Source organism: Parambassis ranga, chromosome 20 (genome assembly GCF_900634625.1).
Source record: "Parambassis ranga chromosome 20, fParRan2.1, whole genome shotgun sequence".
NCBI classification, from domain to species: domain Eukaryota; kingdom Metazoa; phylum Chordata; class Actinopteri; family Ambassidae; genus Parambassis; species Parambassis ranga.
In genome coordinates this window covers 2908138-2927457 of record NC_041040.1, presented here as the reverse complement: position 1 = coordinate 2927457, position 19320 = coordinate 2908138, and the positions used below count along the sequence as shown (strand labels likewise).

Genomic DNA, 19320 nt, shown 5'->3' with positions numbered 1-19320 from the left:
TCTCTACTTTTCCCATAATTTTAGTTGCTTTCTGCTCTTCCTTCATCCCCATCTTTTACTTAAAAGTATTTTTTTCTGTTAAAACTGTGATGCCAACAATATGAGGTTCCCTCTTTAGCCCCCCCCCTTAAAAGCAGGAACTCTCAGGCTGTTTGTGGCTTCCAGAGAAAAGCCTCTTTCACGTATCCTTCATGTCTCTTTCACGTTAAAGAAAGACATGAGAGCTTCAGAGAGACACAGGCAGAAAGAGAGAGAGAAAGAGAGTGTCACCTGCTCCCAATTGAAACAGGGTGAGACCGAACTTTCATGCTGCACTTCAAAGAGCAAAGAGACAAAAAACTTTATACAACTCCCCTTCAAAAACCTCTATTCATGGGCCGACTATAATGGACTGAGGAGTGGGCTTGCTTGTGTGTGTGTGTGTCAGTGTGTGGTTGTGCATAAGTGTGTGTTCATACCTGGTCACAAGCTTCTTTGCAAGACGAGGACTCGGCAGCATGGTGGCAACAGGAGGGATCTACAGAGAGAAGAAGCACCAGGTTAACAGGGTTATTCTATAAGAACATGAGATCGGTCCATAGCATTAATACAGTGATGGTGTTAGCTTATGATTCATGGTCACATGGGACCCACTCATATCCAAGGACAATCGGACGCAAAGGATGCACACACAGAAGCTCTACCTTTTTTATTTTGAGGAAATATCTTGCTTAAGCTTTTAATGTAGGTTGTGTGCCATGGTTACATAACCTTTCTGTCTCCACATGAAGACAACGTCTCTGTGAGCACAGAGCTCTAGTTTAGCTTCATCTGAACAAATGACGTCCAGTCTGTGTGCTCTGTCTCCAGGTGGTCTCTAGCAGACTTCAGTCTGTGTGCTGTCTCCAGGTGGTCTCTAGCAGACTTCAGTCTGTGTGCTCTGTCTCCAGGTGGTCTCTAGCAGGCTTCAGTCTGTGTGTTCTGTCTCCAGGTGGTCTCTAGCAGGCTTCAGTCTGTGTGCTCTGTCTCCAGGTGGTCTCTAGCAGGCTTCAGTCTGTGTGTTCTGTCTCCAGGTGGTCTCTAGCAGGCTTCAGTCTGTGTGTTCTGTCTCCAGGTGGTCTCTAGCAGACTTCAGTCTGTGTGCTGTCTCCAGGTGGTCTCTAGCAGACTTCAGTCTGTGTGCTCTGTCTCCAGGTGGTCTCTAGCAGACTTCAGTCTGGTTTGGAGGTGTCTTCTCTGCAGTCTGGCAGTCCATTCCTGTGCAGGACTCTGGTGACGGTCTTCTCTGACTCTTCAGGTCCAGACCTGGTTCAATCCTTCACTGGTGTCTCTGCAGCTGTTCTCGGCTCTTTAGACTCATCTCTCATGGGTTTTCTTTCCAGAACCTTCCACATGTTTCTTCTCCTGCCTCTGACAGTCTGGTTCTATTTGACTCTCTTTGAACTTCTTGATAAAACCTCTCACAGCAGTTCTTGAATCTTAGCTCTTGATAAACTTGTAGACCTTCTCCTGCTTTGTGAGCATTAACAATCATTTGCTGTGATGATTTCACATTTGTGAAAACATTACTTGTTGTACTGCAATGTACAAATCCTTAATTTTAACTGTGAATCTAATGCTTACTGGCTCAGCAGCGCTCCATAACCACAGCTCCTTGTTCCAGGGTTCCAGGCAGTGACTCGACTCAGTGTGCTGTCAACAAACTGCTTCACAAAACCTCAACACAGTGATGCTGAGCTGTAATCTTCCACCGTGAAGTGGAAAGATACAGTGGATCTCTCTTAATTCTGTTTGATCTCAGGGTAAAGCTCCTCCAATATCTCACACACAGCCCGCCCATCCTGACCAGGAAAGGGTTAAAAACAGCCCTGACCAAATAGTTTTAATTGTGCACTTGTGAACATACTATGCTGTAATCCAGTCTAAAGAACAGCACTCACATTACCGAAACAAAACAGAATGAATTCTGTATGTGTCAATGAGATCTTACCCCCTAACGACTCTATCATTTCCACATGAGTACTGATTTTGGGACAGACATGATGTCACGGTGACCTTTGTCCACCCAATGTAATGAAATTCCCTGCAGGCAGTCCAGATATGTGGTGTTCTCAAGAACGGGACGGACATGAGGTCACTGTGAGTGTGAGCTTTAACCAGCAAAATTAAATCAATCTAAACTTTTGCTGAGACACTGTGCTCACAGATGAGTGAGATGAGGGGACAGACAGCAGGCAGGAAAACCCTTCATCATCTTCCTAGTGCACAAACGTTTGTTTCATTTCTCAGACTCAGAGATTACTGCTTAGGTATAAACATGTTTTTAATCTATATAGATGTCAGTCCCATGTACAAAAGTGATATATTATTTCACACAAGTGGATGGGGTTGAGAACATAACTGAATCCTGCTGTGTCTTTCCTTCTTTGGAACTCCCTCTTCCAGGCCTGGGTGCCCCCAACAGCCAGCAGCCAGCAGCCAGCAGTCCCCTTTGTTAAAGCCTCCAAAAATGACCACTGCTGGCAGGCATTATGAGACTTAAAAGAAAGTGAATGCACTTGACAGGTCTAACGCAGGCGGATGAAAACCATAACACCCGCTTATCAGTACGTTCATGACTGCATTCACGTTTTGTGTGCGCCGCCTGACACTGGGGGCTTCTGGATTCTATCACTGGGCCTGTTACCCTCATCTTTGAAGCTCTAAAGAAGAGCAGGCTTCCACTGTGTGTGATGTGGAGAGTCTGCATGCATAATTAAGAGTAAAACTGACAGACGATAAATATATATGTATATTTAAGTGGCTGTGTGAAGGTCATTGGGTTCGGGGAGCAGCCTGACTCACTTCATCTCTATCTCAACATGTCTAAATCCGTATCGTACATTATTATTGGGCCTCTACTGGTGCACATTTTGACCCAAATGAACTGAGAACAAATGAACTCTCTCACTCTCACTTTCTCTCTCTCTCTCTCTTTCTCTCTCTCTCTCACTCACACACTGATTTCCCACAAACAATGGCAGGTGACATAATAATTAGAGGAGGGGAGGGATGATGGAGGCTATTCAGTCATGTACAGTATGAGGCCCCTGGCTGGCTGCTAATGAGCACTGGCCCCATTCTGGCTCTGCATACACACACCGGGAACAAGAACTCCCTTCTCAACCACATTGTTGCACTCCGAGTGGCTGGAATGAAGGACCGGGTAGCAAAGACCCTTCAACACATTACAGTTCTTTGTACTCTACAAAGAACTGTCTGCAACAGTAGCAGATGTACAGTATGTGCACATCACTTTGTGTTGCTATTTGTATTGAAAATACAGGTATTTATATGTTTTAATGCTATACTTGGTTGGATAGAACAGCATATTTCCCATTTTGAGTCAGTGTGCAATATAAAGGTCTGAACCTCAATGGGAGCAGCACAATCATGGCTACAAGGAAAGAGAAAGCTCAAACATGTCTTGGAAAAGAAAACCCTGTAAAAAGCCAACCAAACGCAAAAAGAAGACAAAAACTGTTTTTTTGCCGAATGTGAGTCAAACATGAACATCTCAATGGTGTTTTTTAAGACCCATTGGAAAGTTCAGTCAGACATTTTCTTGTATTATTTCAAAAAACAGACATTTTCAGTGGGGGTTCTAAAGGTTAAGGTAATTTTCTTTCCTCTTAGAGGCATAAGAGAGAAAAATCAAATACCAAAGGTCTGCAATACATCAACAGAGGGAAGTTCAAGAGCTTCAGAGCAGTAAAGATTTCATCATTTTCTTAACTTTCTCAACTTTTTTAGTTGTAAAATGAAGTAGTTGTGATGAAATATACAACCAACCAACAAGTCCAGACCACCAAAGCTGTTTGACTGTCATACCCTTAACCAGAAGTCGTTTCCCGTTGATGATTCCACTTTCCGGACATCTCAATCGGTCTCGAAAACATTGCGTGATTTTGTTTTTTATTGATCTCTTTCATTCTTTTTCCACTCCACACAAAGCACAGCAGTGTTTTCCATCACAGCACAGACAGCTCTCTCACTCCACACTGAAACGATGCTCCTGCATCTTGTCTGGCTCCTACATGGCCACCAGCTGGCCACATTTTACTGCACATTTGCACCACATCCGTCTCACCATCACTGAGGACTCAGGGAACTTAATAAATGCAGAATTCTTATGCTGTTTGTTTTTTGTTGTTTGTCGTCTTTGAGATGGATGTGTGGTTTGGATATGATGATGTTTTGAATTCTTAGCATGTCATTTGGCGAGGACACACACACGCAGCAGGAATGTGTGCAGAGCTGGGTGTAACTACTGGTGGTTTCAAGCTCTATTTGACCATCAGGGGCTGAAAGAAATCAAAAGAACTGATGTGATTTGCAGGAGGTAGCTCCAGTTCCATCCAACATGTTGCCTGCCACTGGGTGAGTGACAGCCTCTCTGTGTGTTGTTTTAAGCCCCCATCTCAGCTTTATTATTCTTCCACCACTCTCAGACACACAGATACCACCTAGGGCTCGGAGTAACTCCCCACAGCTGGCCCACATGTGGTCCCTGCTGAGATCTCAGACCTCATGCTGATGCATCCCTTATCTGTGACTTGACGGTGTGTTTGTGTGTTGTTTTCATAGCTCAGGTTTCAGGAGGTATGGGGGACGTGACACCGGAGAGCCTCATCTAACATTTCATTACTTTTTTTAAAAATAAAATGAATAAACTTTTGTCACAGCGAGGAAGCTGTTCATTCTAAATCAAGATCAAATGTGAATGTTGAGTATTAAACGAATCATGGCTGGTGCTAGTTTTATCTTTGGATGAGTGTAAATAGCACAAATACTGCAAAGTAGCCCTACTCCAGCAACAAAACAAAACACCTTCCTTTTCTTTCTTGTCTATCCAACCAAAATCCAGAAGAAGTTAAAAAATGCTCCTTGACAGCAGCTCTGATTTACACAAAGCATTAACCACAACCTAATGAATTTAGTAAACTGAACGCTGGAGGGCTCATTATTAACATTCCAAAACACATTCACAGCATAGCAGCAGTTTCCCACTGAATTCATCTACATGCAAAAATCATAACACGTCCCCCTTCTCTGTTAACAAAAAATATCTGACAGAGTAGCCAATGAAGCACCAGAACTGAAATCACAAGCCCAGCATAACCAGACTTATACATTATTGGACAGCTCGATAGTGCTTCCAAGTTTCATTGTGGCAGGTACAAGTTATGATACAGGATACACTTATGACACAGGCTGCAAGGAATCCTGAGTCCCGGGGTCATAGCAAGCAGCTAGTTGCTATTCGCGGTTAGCAGTGTGGCTAATGTTTGCCCTGAGCAAACTACACACTGGAGCACACTTTTGCTCCGAGGTCAGATGCTCGCTCCAGGGATGCCACTTGAATAACTTTCTCAGCCTTGACAAAGCTCTCCCACAGTCACTGGAGACATTACATAACTGGTTTTATATCCTGAGCTGTAGCCCTAAAGCTTGTTGAAGTGACAAAATACTCTATCACCTGCAGAATCCTTGAGAACAAACACCAAACCTCAATGAGCGTCATTATTCTGACAACACCTTAACAACAACACAAAGCTGTGTCTTCTGTAGTGCCAGTCGCCACCAGCACGCTGTGAATGGCCGGGAAAAAAAAATCCTATTTCAAACTAAGACAAACAATCTGGAAATAGCGGCCACGCTCATGACTGGGAGCCAGCTGCTGGGACGATAAGGAGAGGAATTCCAATGCACCCCCATCTACTTAAATGTAACATTACTCTGGGTTTCCTGCCAGCCAGTTTCCTGTGTGTGTTTATATAAAGGAGAGCATAAACATAATGGTGTAGTTTGGCATTAAATGAAACCTTTTACATCAGTTTTATCAATTAATTCAGTTTATCAATGGGCTCAAAAACAGCTGGCAAACCATCAATGGGGGAAATAAACTCTTGCTATTAAACAAAGAGAATAAATACCCTATTCATTATGACCTAAGCCTCAACCCATAGTATGATTTTTTCTGTTTTCCTTTCTCTCTGGCAGCTTTTGGTTCACAGGCATTTAAAAAAAGAACTAGCACAATGGGATCCATCAGTAACTGGCTGAGTCCATCAAGGCTTCTTGTTGTTTGGGAGTGCTGGTTTTTCCCTTTTTTACTTGACTATTTTAATCCTCTCCTGGATTAAACTTGCAACTAAAAAAGCCTCGTCATTCATAAACCGACTTGAACATCCACTTTTAACTGTGATGTTGCGACCTTCATTATTCAGAGGATGCATGTGGAGACATTCACATGACCTGAGTCTTTCCAGTGTGAACTGTCCATTGCATGTTACCTCAGCACACGTGTGCGCTGCCAAGTGCAATAATATATTGAGAATTGTTGAATTATGGAATGACAGTCAACATATCGCCCAGCCTTGGTATGAATAAAGTCTGGAAACATTCCACTTGCCTCCCTGCCCCAGGCAGAGATTGATGTCGAGCTATGAGAGTGAACTAGAGCTTGATAATTGCAAACTGAATCAGAATACTTGTAGGTCACCCTTGTCTTGGCAGCTGAACTGTTACACAGCCTGTGTAGCTGCATCTGTTGATACAGACAGGCGTTTGCATGAACATAGTCCTGCAAAGTCCAGGGGCTTTAATGAGCCCTGGGAGTGTTCTGCTCCGAGTGCAGTTCAAATTATAAACCTCCACAGAAAGAGGAGAGAAGTGGATTGTGGGTATTAAATGTCTCTCCAAGGAGGCCGAGGTTCACGTCCTGTTGGGCTGTTGCAAGCATCACCTTTCACTTGAATGTACTCTGAATGGGACATCACATTTAAAAAAAATTCCAACATGTTGCTTACCGACTGTTTTTCTGCCACTTTCTCCTCATCATCGTCATGGAAACACTAAATTTGCAGACTTGTGCCAAGTCTGAATTATAAAGCATACCAATCTGAGTCTCAAAGCCCTCCACTATGCAGTCAACCAAACGGTCCTGTATTACATCAAACAGGATTTCCCTGTGATGGTTTGTGTAGGAATACACACAGCCTCTTGTGTGCTACCACACTCTGTCCTGCATTCCTTAAAAGCCACTGCAGACTCTGGAGGGAGAATTTAATGGATGGAGGTCAAAGGTGGCTTCCTGTGAATTGATTAATTGAAATTTGCCACAAGGAGGGAAGCATTTAAGAATCCTCAGAGTGTGCTCATGAAACATCAGGTCCTCTGATTTCTGGTCTGAGGAAGGGAAAAACACGTTGAATCTGTTTACATGTTACATCCATGATCCTCGGCTCTGATCCATGGCAGTGGTGGAAAAAGAATTTCCTCCAAAAGCCACTTTTACACATCCAGTGCCCTTCAGGCATTGTCCAGACTTTAACTGAAGCATCCCAGAAGAGAGCCTCCGCTCTGAGCTCCGAGCTGTGGCCAAGTCGTGTCAATTTGCTTTCAGACCTTAACCAGACTTCAGCGAATCCGGCTCAACCCACCTCCGAGAGGTGGACCTAGCCGATTCGGCCCCAATCTGGCTGGAGTGGGATTGGGATTGATTGCAGAAGTCTGACTGGGTTATAAAGCATCAGTTTATGTCACGCTTTAGCAGAAGCAGCCATTCAACATGCCATAAATGACCTACGTGTCTACTGTGTCTCTCCTTTTTTTTATTATATAAGGAGCAGGGTGACCAGTCCAAGCCACATGCGGACCAGGTGTGTTATTGGGTAACACTGAGACACACACACAACCACCTGAAACCAATCAGAATAACACAGCACACATATGAGTGAGACCCACCCCACTCATTTCATATTCAATTAGCAGAATGAAAGGGGGATGCAGACCTGACACTGTATCCTGTGTGTGTGTAATGGGAAATGACAAAATGAGACACATATGGAGCTGAGGAAAGGGCGGAAGAGGGAGGGAATGAACAAACTACACAAACACTCAAACACATTCAGTCAGGTGTATAAGCTGAAATGCCCAGGGCACCAAAGAGGAGGAGGGGATTGTAATTAATGTCAGAGTCCGAGTGCACCAGCTGAACTCCAGTATGTACTTTTAGGATCATGGCTCACAGGGGAAGTTAGTCCTTTAAACCAGAGGTTTCCTTGTGGATCTCAACTGACATGTAAAGGTAAATAATACACGTCAATAATAATAGTAAGCATTGCATTCTATGGCTACCATTGTGTTACTGGTTGGCTCCTCCACACTAGCATCATACGTAGCGGTAGCCAGTTGTGCGGTGTTAACTGCTGTTAGCCACGGCTAGCAAAACGTTCTTGCATTTCAGCAAGGTTTTGCTCTAAAATGAATTTCAACAATTAATATTCTGTACAAACATTGGTAATTTATTTAAAATGTATTTTAAAAAGTAAAAACATAATAAGAGACAGGATGTAGCTGGTGACCTTCTCCGTCTCCTCCACCTAAACCCTGCTGTGGACCAATGTGGACGGTGGTTTATTCATTGTATTAGTGTGTGGGTCCTTGCCACTGACATCAAACACACACAATTTCTGGCTGCGTTTTTCATCACTATTCTGTCAGTCACAGCCAAAGGACTGCCGGCTGTAATCCATCAAAATTAAATGGAAAGTAAAGTTCGGACTGTATACAAATGGAGCCTAATTAAATTTCAGAGACATAAATAGTCTGACATGCCAAGAGGACGTAAAGAAATTCAGGAAATGAGCAGAAAACTGGATTATACTGAAATTTATTTATCTATAATAGAACAAATAGCCACAGGGCCGACTGCTGTGTTATACTCTCATATACCACTTACATGGACTGATTATAACACAAAGACTATACTGCTAATGGTGCCTAATGATAGCTCTACCTGAATGTAATGTAGACTATGTGCTGTATCTGCTGCTGAATCGGCGCTCAGTGGGCCTTCCTGTTTGCTCTCAGAATGTCTGTTTACTAGCATGTAAGCCTCAGCTCTGAGCAGACCGCTGATGCTGCAGCCGATAGCAGAGAGCTTTGAACTGAGAGTCTCTGGGGAACTCAGCCGGGTCAGCAGTCTCAGTCAAAAGAAAAGTCCAACCTTCAACCTCTTGAAAGCTGATACGTTTTTTAAGATATTAGAATTCTTTACATGCTTCATATTGTGTGTTTATTGTGGTATTTACATCACGTGTATACAGTCAGCCAAAGTGTGGACAATGAAAAAACATTCAGTTCTACAGTCACTGCAGCTGGTACTGCACCAGAAGGATGGCTGAGATATTCAGCTCTGCATGCAGCACTTTAATCTCGCAAAACTATAATTAGGTTTGTGGGACTCAGGCCCACGTCTGCTAGCAGTGGACATGGAAAGAAAAGGGCTGCCGTTCACTTCCCTCCTTCCTCCCCTCTCTTCCCCTTCTGCTTTGTAGACTCAAATTGGTTCCAGATGCAGTCTCTCACGGCTAGCCTCCATAACCGAATCGCAACATGAAAGAAAACCGAGGAGAGAAGTTTCGCAAAACTCAGCAGAGGATAAAAAAATGTATGGAATTTCTACACACACTCCACAAGAGTGGAGGAGGGAGGAAGTACAGGGGAAGAAACCGCCACCGTCACCTGGTCCCCGTCCCGTTCGTCACACCTATCGCTGCCTCTGTGAAGCAATGTGCCCCCGAAACCAGGGTCCAGGAGTTGTGTTTCCTTCATGTTCTGGACAGATGTGTCAGAGAAGGAAAAACAACAGCACACTGTAGCGATATTTAGCCAGAGCAAATCCACATCCTGGACCCATGTGCACCGCACATCAAAGACCTACCCACCAGCATGTTAGACCGATTTATAACGCTGCCTGTGGAGCCCCATCAGATAAAACACTCACGAGGAGTGTGTGTGTGTGTGTGTGTGTGTGGGGGGGGGGGGTCAGAAGACACCGTGGCCAGGATGATATTAGAGAGTGACAACAGCTGAAGGTTTGCAAACACACACACACACACACACACACACACACAGACACACACACTCTGCCAAAAGGCTTCAAAACACAGCACAAAGTGGCAGCTCCCTGTGGACACAGACAATTAACAAGTGAGAGCAAATTGAAGGCCAGTTGTCCGACACACACACCTCTGGGCTTAGAACGCTGTTCTAACAAGTCCCAGTCAATTCATTAGAACCCCACAAAGCGAACACACACTTCCACTTACATGGCCCGGCTTTCCTTTAAAGTCAGGGGACCAGGCTCCATTCAGAGACTTCCTGCTGGTCCCCAGACAGAAAGAAAGCTGGAAACTGAGGAAAAATATGGTCCAACCAAAGTTTTCACTTATGATTAATTTCAAATGAGTTAATTAAAGAGTTCAGACATTCCCTGATGAGCAACAAGCAGTGAAAGTTACAGGGTCCATGCTGCCTGGCTAACGGTCCCTGTCAGCTCCCTTCCTTCCTGTTTCCCACTCGGACAAAACACACGGAACAAAACCACGTTCAAAAAACACACTGATTTAAAAATTAAACCGAATAATAAGCCGTTTCTCCTGGCTGCTGCTGCTGCTTCTTCTTTTCGTCCTTTAAACTTCTTGTGCTCCCTTCAGGGACAGACAGGGGGTCATGCTAACGCTCGTCCCTTTAATGGACTTTAAACACACACACACACACACACACCTGGAACCCACTAACAAAAAGCTTCGGCCAACACTCAGAGACACAGGTTTTAATCCGGATTGTGGCTGAACTGTGACGTCTGCTGAAATCTGGACTTTTTACAAATAATGAACCGTTATTTCAAACCGGGACGGTCTGTGGTGGGCGGTGGCTACCGACGTGAACAAAAACACGTTTTATTAATAAAATAAAGCCGTTATCTGGACTATAAAGTCGCCCGTATTCACCAGATAAACCCCCTGAATGAAATAACAGCTTAATAAATAGTCTGCGCGGTGTTTAAGATCAGTTATCAGCGCGGGAATGTTAAATTAGTAAGATTTCAAAGCGGAGTTCGGCGGACGGAGAAGGAGCGGAGCCTCCAGCTGCGGTCACTGCAGCAACAAGTTGATGCCGACAGAAAAGTCCGAGAGATACTGATATAAAAACTTATATAAAAACTTATATAAACATGAAAGCAAACAGCAAAACACTGACAGAACAGAGACTCTTACCCTGAGCTCGCAGCGGCTGGCAGCAAAAGTTCACGGCAAAGAGGAAGCTGATTATCTGGAAACACACACGCATCTTATTGAAATTCTAAAGTGCATTGTGGACAAGAAGACTTAGAAACACTGCGGCGGTGACATCCATGGACCCCTGCGCTCTCTCTCTCTCTCTCTCTCTCTCTGTGCCCACTTTTGCGTGTGGACCGCAGTGAGCATGCGCAGAACGACCGAGCCCGGTGACCAAAGCAGATGTTCACAGCATCAAAGATGTCACCGTTGTTCCTCCATAAACTCATGGAGCAGCTATTACCAGGCCAATGGACAACCTGTCTTCACAAAAAAAAAGAAAAAATATGCATATTTCCCCAGACTTCTAAAGAAAGAAGTCCTAATCTGACTTTAATCTGAGAGATTATGTAATTCTGTCTTCAATCTATGTGTCACTGACATCAAACACACACAGAGAGAGCTCCTATGAATGTTTCTGAAAGGCAGCCTCCACTTTTTATTAGTCAAACTGCCAGCTGCAATCCATTAAAATCAACAGAAAATTATGTTTAGATAGTACAAGCAGAGCTCAGTTACATTTTGGATTATATTTAGAAAAAAGACTGAATTCTGAGAAAGCATGAAGGCAGAATTTTGACTTTAATGTGTTCTGAGAACATTCTGAGAAAAATAAAAGTCTTGTTCCGCACGGACAAATAAAAAAATCCTCTTTCCAGAAATCATGACCTTGTTTCCAAAGCCAGAAAAACATCTGTAATCTGATCCCTGATTAATTCGTATTCCCCATGGATTAAATAAAACTTAAAGCAATGTCTGCTTCCAGAAACCACAACCATTTTATTGTTTTCTTCACTGAAACTACGAAGATGATTAAAAGTTCTGCAAACCACAGGAAAAATATGAGCATTATTTTTGGGGTGAACTGTCCCTTTAATGTTTTTGTGTGGTACAGTGAAGGACCGTGTTTACCTCTAACCCCGTCTGTCTCTGAGGACCTCAGGACATCTGTATGAATACATGATTCATCCTCCTCCCTGCTGCCCTCTCTCTGTGGCCCCTCATTCAAGCCCTGACTCGACAGCCTGATGGAGCCACATGGGGCCAATGTGCTGACTCCAGCCCCTGGCAGCCTCCTCACTCACGACCTCTGACCCTTTACAAAAGAGGGAGTCTCCCTGAACAGAGATTTCCCTGCTGTCTGACAGCAGCGCAGCACAAAAAGCCGCCGGGCCCTGTTGACACGGGCATTAACAGGGACAATGGGGGGGACAGACTGGGAGGCCCCTGCGGAAAACAGCACTTCCTGTCACTGGAGGGGTACACTGGAAAGAAATCACCATATCTATCTTAAAACGATGTTTGGAACTGCAGTGCTGTCACGTTACAGAACTTTCTTCTAACAAAACCAGATTAATAAAGCCAGAGAGAGAGAGATTATCACCATGGAGACATAAAAAGCAACGAACGAGCGGAGGACACAAGAAATAGAACATATATCTACTACACTGATGTTCTTTGTCTAAACCAGCCACCAACCAGCCTACATATACACATATATTGGTCCACATGCACTCACAGCAGTGCCATACTGGAGCCTTAAGATGATACTTCACCACTGAAAAGATGGATTAGTCCTAAATATACTGGTGCTATGCCAAAGGAAAAGGTCTGAGTGGCTCCTATATGGACTAAAAAGGCTGTAAAACTTCAACACCCAGAATGCACCAGGCTTGTTACTTTTGTTTGTTGATGTAAGGCCCCATTCACACTAGAGAAAGTCAGTCCAGCTAGAGTAGGATTGAATCCAGATAGCCTTTAAGCTGGATACGTTCAGACCTATTTTCAAATCTGACATACACATGTCCGCGCTCAGTCCAGCTTAATCCGTCTTGTTTGTTGTCCTCCAAAGCGCTAGGTGGCGCCTCGTAATATACAGAGTCCGTTCAGGCCGCGGTAGGACCTCCCCCTTTTGTTTCGGTTCAAAAAGCAGTTTATTCCTTTGGAGCACTGTGGAACATGAACTCGGGGCAAAGCTGTCGTAGTTCGACGGTTGTTTACATGCAGCTTTTGCACGTGACCCGGACACTGTCCCTGTGAACCGGAAGTATGACGTCGCTAGCCGGATTCGGTAGCTGCATTTGCGTTCAGACCTGAGCCAGATTTAAGCCAATCTGGCTAGATCCACCTCCAAGAGGTGGATAGAGATCAATCTGGATATATCCAGATACGGTCTGAATCCCGCTCTAGCCGGATTGATTTCCCCAGTGTGAACGGGGCCTATGAGATGTTTTCCCTGTTCTTACCTCACTGTTCATTAAAACATTTTTCTCTTTAGAATTATGAGAATTTTTGACTTTTTTTCTCATAATTTTGTTAAAACCTGCTAAACTTAAAATATATATTGTACAAATTCCTACACTGCCCGTGCAGAGATAAATGTTCAGCTCCTACCAGAGTCCAGTACCTCCTCCCAACACATAAACACCATGAATCCTTTTTAAATGGAAAGTTACCAGTCGCCATTTGTCTGAGGTCGGGCGGAGGGAGCTGCAGCCCATAGAAGCCTGCAGCACCCTTCATATTGTTTTTGCCAGAACATTTTGAAGGCTTGGCGAGAGGTTTCAAATTATTTTTATCCGGAATTCCCCTCTTCTTATGCTGTACCATCATTTTATCCCAACCAGAGCTGGTTATTTGCTCTGCAGAGTGTGGATCATTCATTTTTCAGTCAGTCAGTCAGTCAGAGTGCAGTGAAGGCCTACACTAACCCAGTGATTATAACACTACAGTAATTATGTGTGAGTACTTTCAGTTTGCCCATCGTGCTGGCACCTGCCCACGGCAGACTGTAACTGGCCGATAGTCTGAAGAACAGAGCGTCTTGTTTGCAGCGGGACCCACAGTACGGACCTCTCTACGGGTCGGAGGCTACATTCGTCACTAGCTGTAGCCAAACAGCCTCCAGCCTGAGCACAGAGCTTCATTGTCGTGCTCGATTGAGTTGGAGACCATGGTAAATTCAGTGTTGTTGTTTTCCATTAGCTCTGTCGCTCTGTCCGCTAACCAGATGTTTAATTTCAGCTATTACACAGCGTCACAGATTCCTGCCTGGTGCCTGTGGACTGTGTGCGGGTCTAAACTGAAGCCACACAAAGAGCAGATATCAGCCTTGTCTTGGCTCTCTGTCCTCTGGTACCAGTATGCTTTGTATTTGTGTGATAAGGAAAGATCCATTTTGTATCTACAGTAACAGCTGTACAGTGATGCTCGACCGCTTGTGGACTCTCAGAATTCTGAGATTTAAGGCAGAATTTTAGGGAAATTTAAGGAAAAGAAATACTAATTCAGACATGGTCAGACCAGCTAATTTGCTAATGCTAACTGAGCCACAAATCTCTAACTAATGGCAGATCTGCATTCATTCTTTGGCTTGACACAGCTGCAGCTGATGGTCTGTGAGTACAGATGGGTCCCAGAACCCATTAACGTTCCCAACGTGGTCTAAAAAGCAGAACTAAAAGCAGCCACTGCAACAAAGTCAAAGGGAAACTGACACTTTACATTGTTACATGGTGTTTTTATAGAACGCTTCCCTGGGTGCTTCATAAAATCCTGATATTTTGGGCACGTTTACCCTTTTTATTTACATGTAGCACAGAACCTGTGTGTGTTTTGTTGTGTAAAACAATCACCAATCGAAGGATGAACTGAACAAAACTCTTACAAAACAACATCAGGCTACACAGCAAGAAGACGAAGAGCAAAATGAGTCTCAGTCCAACAACAACAGAAGAACAAACATTACATTCCATTCATACATCTTTAAGGGTTTTCTTACTAAATGTGTTGGGGTACATCGATGAGGATACATTTTTGAGTTTTTTATTTTGTAAGTTTGTGGTTTTTCTCATACATTTTTAGTTTTTTCCTCTAATAAAAACATTTTTTCTTGCCGGGCTGTTCATGAACTTATCAATGCCTTAAAAAGAAAAGAAAACAGCTGCTGTAACTGATGAGAAATATGAGCCTGAACCAAGCAGCTGCAATGATCAGAATGAGCCTCATAGATCAGAGGCTGCAGGCTAAACATTTCTGCCCCTTTGCACACTGCAACAGACATTCTTCTTTGAAATAGTACGTAGCTCTAATTTGGTCCTCACAAGTATAGTGAGAGCGCGGCACACACAGCGCTCTCAGCTGGCAGTGCAGCGGGCCACAGGTGGCTCATGTTATTTTCCTCCGTTCTACTGTCAGCCGTGTTGTGAGTCACGGCCGATCTCCAGCCACGTCAAACTCAGCGCCTGGAAACCAAGCAAACAGCTCAATAGTAAAAAGGGGATTTACTAGGTAACAATAGCAAACCATATGTTCCGCCTTCCCATCCATCGTGGCTGACACCACAACACAGAGAGCCTCCTCTGCTTCTCTGCCTCCACGTCTCACACACACTTTCCACTGTGAAGCAGCCCACAGTTTCTGACGTGTGTGTGTGTGTGTGTGTGTGTCTGCACTGTAGATGAGGAGCTAGTGTGAACTTGATCACTGTTGTTTGCTTTGGGTAATGTGGGCTTCATTCACACCTCACTGTAACACTGGGCCTCAGTCTATACGTGTAGGGGTATGTTTCTATAGACTGACAGGTGCTGAAAGGCCGTGCAGCACAAGCACACACACAGATGTACTGCTAATCATGTTACATAGGTGGGAATGATGAAGCCCCACACACAGGTCACATGGGGGGCTCTGTTGAAACGGCCTTACCTCACTGTAACTCAGACAAGCCGTCACTAGTCAGCAGCCTGTGTGTTTTTAACCCGCCACAAAAAAAAGAGCTTCAGCTGATAAACACACACAATGGAGCCATGTTTGAGGTCACCTGCAACATGCACATGTGCACGGCTAAAGAGCGGCTTACACAGAGGACAGAAATGCACTCAAATGTTCTGTTTTCAAGCACTGAATTATTGACCTCATGTTGGGCTTAATATCACTGATGTCAAGACAGAAATCTCTCTCTCTCTTTTTATTTTTTCCATGGTTGGTAACCCCTGTGGGTGCTAGTGCTTAAGTTTCTGATATAGTTTCTACTTTGACCTCATGGTGGCAGTGTGGTGAGGTCTAAAACAGTGCAGAAACATTAATAAAGCTGTGCTGTTTTAAACCAAGGAGCTCAGAAATAAAGCCAGTCTTAAACTGCACTTCCTCTACTGGCCACTTGAGGCTCACTCCAAAACTTATCAGACCCCCATAGACCCTCATTACAGCAGAAATAAACGTGTTCACAGCCTGGTACAAAACAACATCTTTGTTTTCATTATACACTTTTAACCAACTTTACACATTTGTTATTATTTGTCGATGTAAAACATTGAGTAGTGCTGCTCTAACTCTCTGCCCTATACAAAACAGACTATGTTTGGTGGTGGTGGGGGGGTTGAGGGTCAGTGTGGAGTGCACTTTGAGGCCATATGTGAACCAAATGTGCCCAGAAACACTCGCTCTCACACACAAACACAGGTACAACTCAGCCACAAACCCAAACACGTCCTTCGTGGTAACAGGATGCCAATAAATGAGGCAGAACTACGTGACTGAGTCCCATTTCATTTGACACCAGAGTGTGTTGAGGTCTGCTAACACATGCTCCAACTTCCTCTTCCTGCGCTTAAGTGGGGCTTCGGCTCAGCAGCCTGCGTGCTGCCCAAACAACACGCTGATTAACAGATACATTCACATTAATCCTGAAAGTAGAGGGAATCTATGTTTTGTGGTTTAAATAAGAAGTTTGGAGACAGTCCACCGCTGCATGCCCGCATAAGACCCTTACACCATCTGTGAAGCATGGTGGTGGTAGTGTCATGGTTTGAAGGACAGCAGTGAAAATGTCAGCACATCTGTCTGTGAGCGGAATCTGAAGAGGAAGAGCAGCAAAACAACGAGCCCGAACACACAAGTGGTTCTACAACAGAACGGTTCAAGAAGAACAGAGTTCATGTTCTGAGGTCAGAGTCCTGACCTTAATCCACCTGAGATGTTGTGGAAGGAGCTAAAACAAGCAGTTGATGTGAGGAAACCCAGCAACATGTCAGAACTGAAGCTGTTCTGTACTGAGGAATGGACTCAGACTGCTCCAAGCTGCTGTGGACGACTGATCAGCAGCTACTGGAAACCTTTAGCTGCTGTTATTGCTGCACAAGGAGCTCACAGCAGACACTGAGAGCAGAGCTTCACACACTGTCACCACTCACACATATGAAGCAATGGATCATTTTCATGAAGAAGTAAAGGACAGAGTCTGATATTTCTGTCTCATTTGTTTGTTTGGGTCCTCTTTGTGTGATAATCTGTAATATTTTGGGTCATATTGATGCAGAAATATAGAAAATTCCAACGTTTTTGAAGTACAGCAAAGCGGCAGCAGATTACTTGATGTAGATGGCAGCAGCCAATGAGGTATCAGCATGTATAGGAGGTGCCAGGGACCTCACACACTGTCTGCTGCTATTGGCCAGTGTTATGTTAGACGTGTGGGGGTATGAGACAGATGATGAAATGTATGGACAGCCCTGTTCTCAGCTGAGGAATGTAACTCTGATCACATGTGGATCGGTGCTGCTGCTGCACAGCTGGCCGCCTGCCAGCCAGTGATGTCACAGCAGGTGTTCACCACTCGCTATCAGACACCTGCTGTGACATCACCGCAGGTGAGCTCACACCTTAATCTCAGAGAAGGGGGCTAAACGTAGACCAGGATGCGTGTCGACTGCATAATGATGGTCTGTATCAGAGGGGAGCGAAGGGCCAAGCGGCCGGCTGCCATGCTGCTGAGAAGCAGCTTAATATGAAGCTTGTTTTTGTGTCTTTATTTCTCAGGCCTGCTTAAAAACACCACAGACATGAAAGCCATGTAAAAATTCAAACCACATTTATATTAACTGAGAGCAGAGAGTCGGCTCTCTTTGTGCGCCTTGTCAGTTGACATTTAGCTGATCCCCGAGAAAAACACAAACAACACGAGCTGGCTCCATTTATAACTTATTTTGTGTCTGTGCGAAGCTTTCTGCTGAGGCTTTCACTCTATCTGTGTAATTACAGAGCTTCATTTCATTCATTTAAGCTGACATGAAGCAATGCATCGAACAAATCTGTGCAGACTTTTGATCCTTTATTTGCACGGTGAGGGCTGTTTACTGTAGAATCTGATATAACTGATCACAACTCATGATTTAACTAGAAAAGGACATTTCCTGAAGAATATTTCCTAAGAAAAAGTGTGATTGCTGCAGCTGCAGCTTTGCTTTGATGCTGATATGAAGGATTGATCTGAATTGCTGGACAATCAGAGCAATTCAGAGCTTTGTATGCCTCTGTGTGTCAGCCTGTCACCATGGTAACAGCAGAGGAGACCTTAAAAAACCACTCCAACTTTGAGAGCCTGGCGTGCGGAAACGATTCAGAATTAGAAGATTCTGAATACAAGTTTGATAGAGCAGCATCTGATGAGCGTTTTAAGACTAAACTGGAGTCTGTAGCTTGAAGTTTGTAGGAGGAGATACATTTGGCAGATGACCCTTGTTGAAGGGCTCTCTCATAGACTCCACACAGAAATTGCTTAATATTTGAAAAATTACAATTTTTAGAAAAAAACTTGAAGTTGACCCGGAATGTCCTCTGTGAGATGAACATGTTGATAGTTGAATGGCTGAAATCGATATCAACAGAAGCAAGATGTAGAGCACACACACACACAGAAGGTTACCTTTGGAATCTGGCCTCATTGAGCCTGGATAGAACTGGAGCATCATCGCTGAGTCCGAAAAGGATGAGAAGAAATGGAACCTGGCCATTGCAGAACCCTGATACAGAGGGATTAAAGAAGTGGAACGTGGCATCATGACGCCCTGTAACAGAGGCACAGGACCAAGCTGGAAATCACTGAGTTCCAAAAACCAGGGGACAAAAGAACCAGAACCTCGCGGGGACAGAAATGTGTGTCTTTGAAGCGGTAAATGTGTAGAAAAGCTGCTGCTGGGTGAGACTGAGTTATGGGCAATAAATCCAAGACAAGGAACTGAAAGAACTAGAAGAACGTTCTGAGCAGGGGGCGACTGCGTGGCTCCGATAACCCGCTGCAGGTTTGTGTTAGTGACAGCCTTCACATCCAAATATTTAGAGCCGCTTCAAATAAAGGCAAAGATCATTTGGACTTCTAACAGCAGCTCCACGGGCT

At 44.2% G+C, this 19320-nt stretch overlaps 1 protein-coding gene across 3 annotated transcripts in view; it reads right to left on the bottom strand.

Annotated features, from left to right (window-relative positions):
- Positions 1-11495, bottom strand: part of reck (reversion-inducing-cysteine-rich protein with kazal motifs) — a 43145-nt gene extending 31650 nt beyond the window's left edge. Inside the window, exons 1-2 of one of the 3 annotated variants that reach the window (XM_028432969.1) lie at positions 11088-11495; positions 459-517 (exon numbers count right to left, since the gene is read on the bottom strand). In XM_028432969.1, coding sequence (XP_028288770.1) covers positions 459-517; positions 11088-11160 — 132 coding nt within the window. In that variant the 5' untranslated portion in view covers positions 11161-11495. Of the gene's footprint in view, positions 1-458; positions 518-1602; positions 2230-10136; positions 10360-11087 lie in introns of those variants that run through there. The other 2 variants (XM_028432972.1, XM_028432971.1) reach the window with 2 other exon arrangements.
- Between the last annotated feature and the right edge of the window lie 7825 nt (positions 11496-19320).